The 13,884-nt window shown below is 44.6% G+C and overlaps 1 protein-coding gene across 1 annotated transcript in view; it reads right to left on the bottom strand.

Moving 5' to 3' along the window:
- The window catches only part of LOC149063625 (lysosomal acid glucosylceramidase-like), a 31,134-nt gene extending 29,551 nt beyond the window's left edge, over positions 1–1,583 (bottom strand). Inside the window, exon 1 of the mRNA XM_089255800.1 lies at positions 1,347–1,583. Coding sequence (XP_089111926.1) covers positions 1,347–1,464 — 118 coding nt within the window. The 5' untranslated portion in view covers positions 1,465–1,583. The remainder of the gene's footprint in view (positions 1–1,346) is intronic.
- Positions 1,584–13,884: the final 12,301 nt, after the last annotated feature.

Genomic DNA, 13,884 nt, shown 5'->3' with positions numbered 1-13,884 from the left:
CGGCGCTTTATACTTAGCTGGAAATAACAGTTTACATATGAAAATCATAGTACCAGATCCTATATAGTGCAGAGTCGTCTCCCTCCATTATAGACATGAAGACCCGGGTCATGTCCACATAGACCCAAGGGTTAAGATGCCCCTGGTTCTATGGACGGATCTGATAGATTCTGAAAGTAGCAATATTTGTCAACCATGTTTCCCTTTTAAAGCTTGGAACAGATGCGGTATGGTCCGCCACAACTTTGGCGACTTTTTTCTCGCGATAAGTCGCCAAGACCGTCATAATGCTTCTCTGGGTTGCCGTATTTTTTAACACTTTTTCCGGTTTCGTTGGGTGATACTAGATGGCGCTGGCTTCCCCAAACAGGATTTTTCTTCAGTTCACCGTGTTTTTTCAAAAATTCTAAGCAGCCGTTGTTCCATTTCAAGCGCGTCTCTCTCTCTCTCTCTCATTATTATTCCTCCCTTCTGTAGCTCTAGTTATTTGGATTATTATCTGGTCAGGTTGTATCATACCATTTTATTATTTCGTTGTATTAGTTATTCATCCACTGCCATGCCTTCTGTTTTATCGGTTTATTATTTAAAATGAACCTACAGAATTTTTCATGCCCGGATCCGTTTATTTAAAAAAAAGGGTCCGGGTTTTAGTTTTAATACATAGAATATTTATGCCCGGAATTCCTTATGCCCCAATCTTTTTATTAAAAAAATGGGCCAGGTGTAATTTTTTTTAACTGATATTTTTATGCTTGGTGGTTTCTATTATGTTTTGCACGCTGTTTTTTTTTCGGCGTCCGTTGTGTGATGTCCTTGGCGACTCTTCGCCGGGCCATCAGACGTGTGGCGCCAAATAATCGCCAAGTGGCGGACCATTCGACAGCTGTTCCATGTTCCAGGGCATTCACCAAGAAAGTGAAAGGACGTGAGTTCGATTTCCCACACGGGCAGTTGAAAACGTTCTCTTTCCAAATATTCATCTTTGCAACCGCCTAAAACCTTCGTAAGCCACCTTGTTGGGCATTTTGCCTGTTGTGGTGTTGTATTTGTAAGAGGCTTATTGTGTAGATGCATTGTATCAGCGATACATTATTTATGGGACAGATACCCCCCCCCCATGTTATTCGGCTTAAGTGACGGCGACTGCCCCCATCAGCCTCATGTGGATCCGCTATTGTTCTATTTATGGGGAACTTTTCTTAAAATTCCAACTAAAATTTAATTTTAATAATTACCTATATCCCCGTAATTTGATTTGAGAGGAAACGAAGAACATTATAATAGAAACAAATGATTGAAATATTATAGATTCATTTTTCGTGCGCGAGCGACATTCAACAAACCTTTGAAGACAACCAGCATCAAGAAAAACAATAAAGAAAATCTCTGATTGTAGTGGAGCTTCATGTTTATGGTCAATTTCGATCCATTAGCGATGTTATAAAAAGTCTCCCATGCCATATTGAAAGAATGCGCAAACGAAATTTAGCGATGAAATGAGGCAACAACATTGTCACCGTCAATATAATCACCATTCATATCAACAAGATTATCTTCATTTCCCGCCCACCGTTTGTTTACGAACTTGAAATTGACTTCATTATTCAGGGTTTTTAGCATCTAAAGCTATTCCCTGGAAAAAATCACTTGTTTCCGCAGCTGAGCTCAATGAAGGTAAAATGACCATACGTCCCGTATTTCCCGAGAGAGTCCCGATTTTCTTCTTCTTTATTTTAGCTGTCCCGACTTCATTGAAAAAATGTCCCGGTTTTTCACGTATTTTCCACGAAGCCAACTTAACTTTTTATTCTTTAAATCAACGATTAAAATTATCTTTCCAACACAGAAATTACATTACGATTAAGGTGACCATACGTCCCGTATTTTCCGGGACAGTCCCGGTATTTCCTGTTTTTTTGGCCGTCCCGACTTTTTGGTAAAAGTGTCCCGGTTTTTCACGTATTTTACACGAAGCCTACTTGAATTTTTATTCTTTATTGAAGTCAAAGATTGACATTATTTTTGAACTCATAAATTATATTGTGACAATTACAACTATAAATAAGAATATTAATCTCCCACATTTGTCTTGGAGAACGTTTTGTTTTTCGTGGAATTCATTTTAATCCACTGCAATTTGCAGTAATGCTTCATTTCCCGCCATTGTTATTTGTCGGTAATTTCAACAATATTTGGCAACTTTGATTTTGGCGTCGTGTTTGGCGATAATTAGCGATGTCCCGTATTTGGAATCCCAATGTCCCGTATTTCTCTCGAGGAAATATGGTCAGCCTAATTACGATAATTCCAGCTACAAACAAGAATATGCATCTCACACATTTTTGTCTTTTTTCTTTTCTTTTTAAATTCCTGGCAATTTGAAGTTGTACTTCATTTCCCGCGATTGGCGACTTTTCTCTGATTTTAGCATGAGTTACCTCTCAAAATTTCCCATAAACGCCAAGAAATTTCCCATGTGGACCAATTTTGGCCAAATTTTCCCACAAATATGGAAAATTTTCCACGCGTTACCATCATTGGCTGAGCTATTTGGGGTCATTCAAGTATTACGTCATCATCGATGGAGGGGAGGGGTTTCCAATTTGCTGACTTTTGAGGGGAGGGGGGGGGGGGGTTTGGATAATGCTTACGTCATCAACCACCCTTTATGAAAATACGAGTTAGGATTCAGAGGGGCATAGCTGATGACGAAATTTTGCTGACAAGGGGAGGGGGTAAAAAATGGCTAAATATTTGCTTACGTAATACTTGAACGGCCCCTAAGCACTGAAGTTCAGTGATCATAACCGCTTCCAGCAAAATTTCCCTCAAAAACTTCCCTTTTTACTGAATTTTTCCCCCTCTTATTTCGAAAATGTGCTTTCATCTAGCGTGGAAAATACGAAACCAAATATTTTACAGTAGAAAAGTATTTTTCAGTCTGCATTAACTTCTTTATTTTTTCAAAAAATTATTTTATTTTATGAACTCTCAAAATTTACCACAAATACTAAGAAATTTCCCACTTGTACAAATTTTGGCCAATTTTTCCCACGAGTTACCATCACTGACTATATAAGTAAACTCGAGTGAAGACAATGGCACAGACGTGCGCGAGCCGGCATGGAGGAATGCAAAGGTGGCGTGACGGGCAAAACATTGCTTATTTCAGCATGTAAATAATGTGGGGGACACTTTCGTCTTCAGTATTTTTTTCCGTTGTTTTAATATTATTTCATTATTATAGTTGTTCATCTAAACATATAGAAATGGTGATGTCGTGTTCTGCCTATAATTACACCAACCGATGGAGAAAATTGAAGGAAGATGGAAATGAACTTCGGTTTCATAAGTAAGTGCACGTGGTTTTATATTAAAATATGCATTCATTTTTATACTAAAATTGTAAAACTAAATGCATGCAATTTCTGTTTGATGAGCATAATTCCAAATTCCAAATTAATTTCACATGAATTTTAAACCTCATAAATATTTTTTTAAATCATGTAGAAATTACTATTACTTATTACTATTTGGGTTAGAATTTTTATGACAGAACAACTGACGAAATATGCTTCATTAAAGGGACAGGTGCTGTATAATCCAGAGATTGGCAATTTTTGGCGACTTTTTTTTCCGGCGCCAAACCGACGACCCGACCAAAAGTCGCTAAGGTCGTTAGACACTACGGACGCCGAAAAAAAAAATCGCCAGCATAGAAAACAATAATAAAAACCCATTCAAATATGAAATATATCATGAAATATAAGAGAAATATAATATAAGGGGTGATCAAATGAAAAGGTACGAAACGACACGGTGGGTACAAATGTAGACTTTATTCAAAATATACACCATAGGCCTGAGCACAACGATCCCACTGATGAACAAGCCGCCGGATTGTATTGTAGTATAGACATAAATAAGATCTGGATTATAAATATGATTTCGGGTAAAATGATACGAGGCTGTAGGACGCTATTGACGCCCGAGCAAACATGAGAATGCTAAAACCAACAAGCAAAACAATAAAAAAAATATCACTATCTAAGACTAAACATCAAAACAACATAAGGTATCCACTCCAGTTAAGCTACTATTGCGAACAATGATTGATTGCTTCTATTGCTTTCTTGAAGCCTGGCAATAAATACATTTTTAAAAAAAATAAAGGTTTCCTCTTCGAAACCCAGAAGTTCTTAAACAATTCATGGAAGCTGTGGCCAAAGTTTGGTATCCAACTAAAGCATCTGTTCTTTGTGCTGAGCATTTCGCAGCTGACATCTACAAGTCCTCAACGCTATTTGAAAGATGATGCTGTTCCTACTATATTCGATTTCCCACATCACCCACAACCTTTGCAGAAGCTACGCCGATCACTTATTAAACACCTTCCACTGGTAAGATATTAAGTTAGTATTTTTTCCTTGTTTAAGTGGTTTTCAAATTTTAAATACAATAGACCCCAATTAAATGGTTATAAACAGCTCTGGCACATAATATTTGATTATCCAGCGCATTCAGTTATGCGGTAAACAATCTAATTGTAGTTGTGCACCGTAGTACACAGCTTTTGTATTGAAAAATATATGTATAATAATTATATATTACATAGTTATAAAGAAATGGAGGGACACAAGAGCCAAGCTTTGTCTAACAACTTGGCTCAAAGAAGTCGTATCCAAAAACTTCCATGCACTGCATTTTTTAGTTTTTGTTGATCTGTTTTTTCACGCTGCATCTTATGCTCCTCTTAGTCAACAAGAGAAGAACAGTGCAGTTCGCGATCCCACAACTGTCGCGATTTCGCGTCTGTAGGCCAATGAGTTAATCCAAGATTAACTCCTCCTCTGAGTCGGTGTACTCACTCTCCGTCTCCCAACTGTTTCCGGAGTCGAGATCAGAGAGCTCGCTCTCTGTCTCCCAACTTCCGGAATCGGACTCGGTGTGAGCACTCTCCGTTACCCAGATAACTCCGGAACCATGATCCGACTCAGAAGAAGTTTTCCAGTTAGGAGTCGTGCTACATCCGACCATAAACTCAGCAAGGTCGACTGAGCTCTCCTCCTGCAAATAATCATCAAGGAAACTCTCCTCGACTCCATCCATGAACGTGCTGTTGAGCACGTCTTCTCTGGTCCAAGGAACGGGAGAGTGATCTAGGTGATTATTCGAAAGGCCGTCGAAGTCCTCTGCATTACCGATCAAGACAGTGTCCATGGTCGAAAAGGCAGAGCACTGAGCGATGGTCCTCTCCAGGGAAGGCTCGATAGCACTCTCGCCCTCCAATGTATCTTGCCCACTAACGTAACCATCTCCGAAGTAGAACGGGGTGTCCATGCGTTGGTAGGTATACGAAGCATCAAGGTCAAGTGGAGGCTCGATCTCTTTGAAGGGACTTGAACCAATGCCTGGCACGAATGCGAGAGGCACTGGCTTCTCCCATTGACAGCGGCGGCGAGGCTTAGGGACGGTCACAGACACAGCGTCTGAATTGGCCCTTCGCCATAGCCCCCAGAAGCACAAGGCAGCGACGAAAGCGACAAAACCAACGACGAACATCATTAAAACGAGTGCACCGAAAAAACGTGATACACAAATTAAAATAGTCGGATAAACCGAGAACGCGAAACATGTCAGAACGCCCTTATATACCCTCCGGAGAGGAAAACTGCGAAAAAATTCGCAAAATAATTCAAAGAATTCTCGGAATAATACAAATTATTCGCAGAATAATTCAAAGAATTCTCGGAAAAATTCGAAACTATTCGCAGAATAGTTCAAAAAATTCTCGGAACAGTTCCGAAAAATTTAATTCCCCTTGATTTACGCCATGTTGTTGATTGGTGTTTGCGTATCGTTACCTTGAATGTAATTAACAACTAATTCGTCTCTGATTACAAACAGCTAGCCACGACGTCATAGACTCGTCTCAAGGACGTGGCAAAAGCCACACTATTGCTTAAATAAAGAAAGACAAGCGATTCCAACTGCAATTCTTACTTTCCAACTACGGAGTTACACCGCAGTTATTTGACCGCACGACGAACATCCCGAAAGTCTGCGAGTGAGAGACTGAACGAACCTGCGACGAATGAGGTGCAAATTGGCGCCGACTCGCAGAATAGTAAACCAGCCGGCACCTTTTGATCCGTACCCTTATCGAGGTCCGTAACCCAGTCAGGGGATGGGTGCGTTCGTGTTTTAAATGTAGAGCCTCTTGCTTGTCTACTTAGTCTTGTGTCTCGAGGAGTCACCTATCCGGCAAGGGTGGCCCTGCTGGTAGCTCATTGCTACCGCCGGCTCAGCTGGCTCCGTCATCGACACTCGCAAGCCTCCTCGCCACGACAAGGCGGACAAGCGGAGAAGGAAAAATGAGGGGTAGGATGAGGCTTTGTCCTACCCCTCGGTTGAGCCAAGCTTTGTCTAACAACTTGGCTCAAAGAAGTCGTATCCAAAAACTTCCATGCACTGCATTTTTTAGTTTTTGTTGATCTGTTTTTTCACGCTGCATCTTATGCTCCTCTTAGTCAACAAGAGAAGAACAGTGCAGTTCGCGATCCCACAACTGTCGCGATTTCGCGTCTGTAGGCCAATGAGTTAATCCAAGATTAACTCCTCCTCTGAGTCGGTGTACTCACTCTCCGTCTCCCAACTGTTTCCGGAGTCGAGATCAGAGAGCTCGCTCTCTGTCTCCCAACTTCCGGAATCGGACTCGGTGTGAGCACTCTCCGTTACCCAGATAACTCCGGAACCATGATCCGACTCAGAAGAAGTTTCCCAGTTAGGAGTCGTGCTACATCCGACCATAAACTCAGCAAGGTCGACTGAGCTCTCCTCCTGCAAATAATCATCAAGGAAACTCTCCTCGACTCCATCCATGAACGTGCTGTTGAACACGTCTTCTCTGGTCCAAGGAACGGGAGAGTGATCTAGGTGATTATTCGAAAGGCCGTCGAAGTCCTCTGCATTACCGATCAAGACAGTGTCCATGGTCGAAAAGGCAGAGCACTGAGCGATGGTCCTCTCCAGGGAAGGCTCGATAGCACTCTCGCCCTCCACTGTACCTTGCCCACTAACGTAACCATCTCCGAAGTAGAACGGGGTGTCCATGCGTTGATAGATATACGAAGCATCAAGGTCAAGTGGAGGCTCGATCTCCTTGAAGGGACTTGCACCAATGCCTGGCACGACTGCGAGAGGCACTGGCTTCTCCCATTGACGGCGGCGGCGAGGCTTAGGGACCGTCAGAGACACAGCGTCTGAATTGGCCCTTCGCCATAGCCCCCAGAAGCACAAGGCAGCGACGAAAGCGACAAAACCAACGACGAACATCATTAGAACGAATGCACCGGAAAAACGTGATACACAAATTAAAATAGCCGGATAAACCGAGAACGCGAAACATGTCAGAACGCCCTTATATACCCCCCGGAGAGGAAAACTGCGAAAAAATTCGCAGAATAATTCAAAGAATTCTCGGAATAATTCCAAATTATTCGCAGAATAATTCCAAATTATTCGCAGAATAATTCCAAATTATTCGCAGAATAGTTCAAAAAATTCTCGGAATAATTCAAAAAATTCTCGGAACAGTTCCGAAAAATTTAATTCCCCTTGATTTACGCCATGTTGTTGATTCGTGTTTGCGTATCGTTACCTTGAATGTAATTAACAACTAATTCGTCTCTGATTACAAACAACTCGCCACGACGTCATAGACTCGTCTCAAGGACGTGGCAAAAACCACACTATTGCTTAAATAAAGAAAGACAAGCGATTCCAACTGCAATTCTTACTTTCCAACTACGGAGTTACACCGCAGTTATTTGACCGCACGACGAACATCCCGAAAGTCTGCGAGTGAGAGACTGAACGAACCTGCGACGAATGAGGTGCAAATTGGCGCCGACTCGCAGAATAGTAAACCAGCCGGCACCTTTTGATCCGTACCCTTATCGAGGTCCGTAACCCAGTCAGGGGATGGGTGCGTTCGTGTATTAAATGTAGAGCCTCTTGCTTGTCTACTTAGTCTGGTGTCTCGAGGAGTCACCTATCCGGCAAGGGTGGCCCTGCTGGTAGCTCATTGCTACAGCCGGCTCAGCTGGCTCCGTCATCGACACTCGCAAGCCTCCTCGCCACGACAAGGCGGACAAGCGGAGAAGGAAAAATGAGGGGTAGGATGAGGCTTTGTCCTACCCCTCGGTTGAGCCAAGCTTTGTCTAACAACTTGGCTCAAAGAAGTCGTATCCAAAAACTTCCATGCACTGCATTTTTTAGTTTTTGTTGATCTGTTTTTTCACGCTGCATCTTATGCTCCTCTTAGTCAACAAGAGAAGAACAGTGCAGTTCGCGATCCCACAACTGTCGCGATTTCGCGTCTGTAGGCCAATGAGTTAATCCGTCTCCCAACTGTTTCCGGAGTCGAGATCAGAGAGCTCGCTCTCTGTCTCCCAACTTCCGGAATCGGACTCGGTGTGAGCACTCTCCGTTACCCAGATAACTCCGGAACCATGATCCGACTCAGAAGAAGTTTCCCAGTTAGGAGTCGTGCTACATCCGACCATAAACTCAGCAAGGTCGACTGAGCTCTCCTCTTGCAAATAATCATCAAGGAAACTCTCCTCGACTCCATCCATGAACGTGCTGTTGAACACGTCTTCTCTGGTCCAAGGAACGGGAGAGTGATCTAGGTGATTATTCGAAAGGCCGTCGAAGTCCTCTGCATTACCGATCAAGACAGTGTCCATGGTCGAAAAGGCAGAGCACTGAGCGATGGTCCTTTCCAGGGAAGGCTCGATAGCACTCTCGCCCTCCACTGTACCTTGCCCACTAACGTAACCATCTCCGAAGTAGAACGGGGTGTCCATGCGTTGATAGATATACGAAGCATCAAGGTCAAGTGGAGGCTCGATCTCCTTGAAGGGACTTGCACCAATGCCTGGCACGACTGCGAGAGGCACTGGCTTCTCCCATTGACGGCGGCGGCGAGGCTTAGGGACCGTCAGAGACACAGCGTCTGAATTGGCCCTTCGCCATAGCCCCCAGAAGCACAAGGCAGCGACGAAAGCGACAAAACCAACGACGAACATCATTAAAACGAATGCACCGGAAAAACGTGATACACAAATTAAAATAGCCGGATAAACCGAGAACGCGAAACATGTCAGAACGCCCTTATATACCCCCCGGAGAGGAAAACTGCGAAAAAATTCGCAGAATAATTCAAAGAATTCTCGGAATAATTCCAAATTATTCGCAGAATAATTCAAAGAATTCTCGGAATAATTCCAAATTATTCGCAGAATAGTTCAAAAAATTCTCGGAATAATTCAAAAAATTCTCGGAACAGTTCCGAAAAATTTAATTCCCCTTGATTTACGCCATGTTGTTGATTCGTGTTTGCGTATCGTTACCTTGAATGTAATTAACAACTAATTCGTCTCTGATTACAAACAACTCGCCACGACGTCATAGACTCGTCTCAAGGACGTGGCAAAAGCCACACTATTGCTTAAATAAAGAAAGACAAGCGATTCCAACTGCAATTCTTACTTTCCAACTACGGAGTTACACCGCAGTTATTTGACCGCACGACGAACATCCCGAAAGTCTGCGAGTGAGAGACTGAACGAACCTGCGACGAATGAGGTGCAAATTGGCGCCGACTCGCAGAATAGTAAACCAGCCGGCACCTTTTGATCCGTACCCTTATCGAGGTCCGTAACCCAGTCAGGGGATGGGTGCGTTCGTGTATTAAATGTAGAGCCTCTTGCTTGTCTACTTAGTCTGGTGTCTCGAGGAGTCACCTATCCGGCAAGGGTGGCCCTGCTGGTAGCTCATTGCTACAGCCGGCTCAGCTGGCTCCGTCATCGACACTCGCAAGCCTCCTCGCCACGACAAGGCGGACAAGCGGAGAAGGAAAAATGAGGGGTAGGATGAGGCTTTGTCCTACCCCTCGGTTGAGCCAAGCTTTGTCTAACAACTTGGCTCAAAGAAGTCGTATCCAAAAACTTCCATGCACTGCATTTTTTAGTTTTTGTTGATCTGTTTTTTCACGCTGCATCTTATGCTCCTCTTAGTCAACAAGAGAAGAACAGTGCAGTTCGCGATCCCACAACTGTCGCGATTTCGCGTCTGTAGGCCAATGAGTTAATCCGTCTCCCAACTGTTTCCGGAGTCGAGATCAGAGAGCTCGCTCTCTGTCTCCCAACTTCCGGAATCGGACTCGGTGTGAGCACTCTCCGTTACCCAGATAACTCCGGAACCATGATCCGACTCAGAAGAAGTTTCCCAGTTAGGAGTCGTGCTACATCCGACCATAAACTCAGCAAGGTCGACTGAGCTCTCCTCTTGCAAATAATCATCAAGGAAACTCTCCTCGACTCCATCCATGAACGTGCTGTTGAACACGTCTTCTCTGGTCCAAGGAACGGGAGAGTGATCTAGGTGATTATTCGAAAGGCCGTCGAAGTCCTCTGCATTACCGATCAAGACAGTGTCCATGGTCGAAAAGGCAGAGCACTGAGCGATGGTCCTTTCCAGGGAAGGCTCGATAGCACTCTCGCCCTCCACTGTACCTTGCCCACTAACGTAACCATCTCCGAAGTAGAACGGGGTGTCCATGCGTTGATAGATATACGAAGCATCAAGGTCAAGTGGAGGCTCGATCTCCTTGAAGGGACTTGCACCAATGCCTGGCACGACTGCGAGAGGCACTGGCTTCTCCCATTGACGGCGGCGGCGAGGCTTAGGGACCGTCAGAGACACAGCGTCTGAATTGGCCCTTCGCCATAGCCCCCAGAAGCACAAGGCAGCGACGAAAGCGACAAAACCAACGACGAACATCATTAAAACGAATGCACCGGAAAAACGTGATACACAAATTAAAATAGCCGGATAAACCGAGAACGCGAAACATGTCAGAACGCCCTTATATACCCCCCGGAGAGGAAAACTGCGAAAAAATTCGCAGAATAATTCAAAGAATTCTCGGAATAATTCCAAATTATTCGCAGAATAATTCAAAGAATTCTCGGAATAATTCCAAATTATTCGCAGAATAGTTCAAAAAATTCTCGGAATAATTCAAAAAATTCTCGGAACAGTTCCGAAAAATTTAATTCCCCTTGATTTACGCCATGTTGTTGATTCGTGTTTGCGTATCGTTACCTTGAATGTAATTAACAACTAATTCGTCTCTGATTACAAACAACTCGCCACGACGTCATAGACTCGTCTCAAGGACGTGGCAAAAGCCACACTATTGCTTAAATAAAGAAAGACAAGCGATTCCAACTGCAATTCTTACTTTCCAACTACGGAGTTACACCGCAGTTATTTGACCGCACGACGAACATCCCGAAAGTCTGCGAGTGAGAGACTGAACGAACCTGCGACGAATGAGGTGCAAATTGGCGCCGACTCGCAGAATAGTAAACCAGCCGGCACCTTTTGATCCGTACCCTTATCGAGGTCCATAACCCAGTCAGGGAATGGGTGCGTTCGTGTTTTACATGTAGAGCCTCTTGCTTGTCTACTTAGTCTGGTGTCTCGAGGAGTCACCTATCCGGCAAGGGTGGCCCTGCTGGTAGCTCATTGCTACCGCCGGCTCAGCTGGCTCCGTCATCGACACTCGCAAGCCTCCTCGCCACGACAAGGCGGACAAGCGGAGAAGGAAAAATGAGGGGTAGGATGAGGCTTTGTCCTACCCCTCGGTTGAGCCAAGCTTTGTCTAACAACTTGGCTCAAAGAAGTCGTATCCAAAAACTTCCATGCACTGCATTTTTTAGTTTTTGTTGATCTGTTTTTTCACGCTGCATCTTATGCTCCTCTTAGTCAACAAGAGAAGAACAGTGCAGTTCGCGATCCCACAACTGTCGCGATTTCGCGTCTGTAGGCCAATGAGTTAATCCGTCTCCCAACTGTTTCCGGAGTCGAGATCAGAGAGCTCGCTCTCTGTCTCCCAACTTCCGGAATCGGACTCGGTGTGAGCACTCTCCGTTACCCAGATAACTCCGGAACCATGATCCGACTCAGAAGAAGTTTTCCAGTTAGGAGTCGTGCTACATCCGACCATAAACTCAGCAAGGTCGACTGAGATCTCCTCCTGCAAATAATCATCAAGGAAACTCTCCTCGACTCCATCCATGAACGTGCTGTTGAGCACGTCTTCTCTGGTCCAAGGAACGGGAGAGTGATCTAGGTGATTATTCGAAAGGCCGTCGAAGTCCTCTGCATTACCGATCAAGACAGTGTCCATGGTCGAAAAGGCAGAGCACTGAGCGATGGTCCTTTCCAGGGAAGGCTCGATAGCACTCTCGCCCTCCACTGTACCTTGCCCACTAACGTAACCATCTCCGAAGTAGAACGGGGTGTCCATGCGTTGATAGATATACGAAGCATCAAGGTCAAGTGGAGGCTCGATCTCCTTGAAGGGACTTGCACCAATGCCTGGCACGACTGCGAGAGGCACTGGCTTCTCCCATTGACGGCGGCGGCGAGGCTTAGGGACCGTCAGAGACACAGCGTCTGAATTGGCCCTTCGCCATAGCCCCCAGAAGCACAAGGCAGCGACGAAAGCGACAAAACCAACGACGAACATCATTAAAACGAATGCACCGGAAAAACGTGATACACAAATTAAAATAGCCGGATAAACCGAGAACGCGAAACATGTCAGAACGCCCTTATATACCCCCCGGAGAGGAAAACTGCGAAAAAATTCGCAGAATAATTCAAAGAATTCTCGGAATAATTCCAAATTATTCGCAGAATAATTCAAAGAATTCTCGGAATAATTCCAAATTATTCGCAGAATAGTTCAAAAAATTCTCGGAATAATTCAAAAAATTCTCGGAACAGTTCCGAAAAATTTAATTCCCCTTGATTTACGCCATGTTGTTGATTCGTGTTTGCGTATCGTTACCTTGAATGTAATTAACAACTAATTCGTCTCTGATTACAAACAACTCGCCACGACGTCATAGACTCGTCTCAAGGACGTGGCAAAAGCCACACTATTGCTTAAATAAAGAAAGACAAGCGATTCCAACTGCAATTCTTACTTTCCAACTACGGAGTTACACCGCAGTTATTTGACCGCACGACGAACATCCCGAAAGTCTGCGAGTGAGAGACTGAACGAACCTGCGACGAATGAGGTGCAAATTGGCGCCGACTCGCAGAATAGTAAACCAGCCGGCACCTTTTGATCCGTACCCTTATCGAGGTCCGTAACCCAGTCAGGGGATGGGTGCGTTCGTGTTTTAAATGTAGAGCCTCTTGCTTGTCTACTTAGTCTGGTGTCGCGAGGAGTCACCTATCCGGCAAGGGTGGCCCTGCTGGTAGCTCATTGCTACCGCCGGCTCAGCTGGCTCCGTCATCGAAACTCGCAAGCCTTCTCGCCACGACAAGGCGGACAAGCGGAGAAGGAAAAATGAGGGGTAGGATGAGGCTTTGTCCTACCCCTCGGTTGAGCCAAGCTTTGTCTATCAACTTGGCTCAAAGAAGTCGTATCCAAAAACTTCCATGCACTGCATTTTTTAGTTTTTGTTGATCTGTTTTTTCACGCTGCATCTTATGCTCCTCTTAGTCAACAAGAGAAGAACAGTGCAGTTCGCGATCCCACAACTGTCGCGATTTCGCGTCTGTAGGCCAATGAGTTAATCCAAGATTAACTCCTCCTCTGAGTCGGTGTACTCACTCTCCGTCTCCCAACTGTTTCCGGAGTCGAGATCAGAGAGCTCGCTCTCTGTCTCCCAACTTCCGGAATCGGACTCGGTGTGAGCACTCTCCGTTACCCAGATAACTCCGGAACCATGATCCGACTCAGAAGAAGTTTCCCAGTTAGGAGTCGTGCTACATCCGACCATAAACTCA

This window comes from Pholcus phalangioides, unplaced genomic scaffold, assembly GCF_987345545.1.
Source record: "Pholcus phalangioides strain wild (caught in Gottingen) unplaced genomic scaffold, Ppha-v1.0 ptg000172l_1, whole genome shotgun sequence".
NCBI lineage: Eukaryota > Metazoa > Arthropoda > Arachnida > Araneae > Pholcidae > Pholcus > Pholcus phalangioides.
Note: the sequence above shows the minus strand (reverse complement) of the source record. Positions and strands in the feature narration are given on the sequence as shown.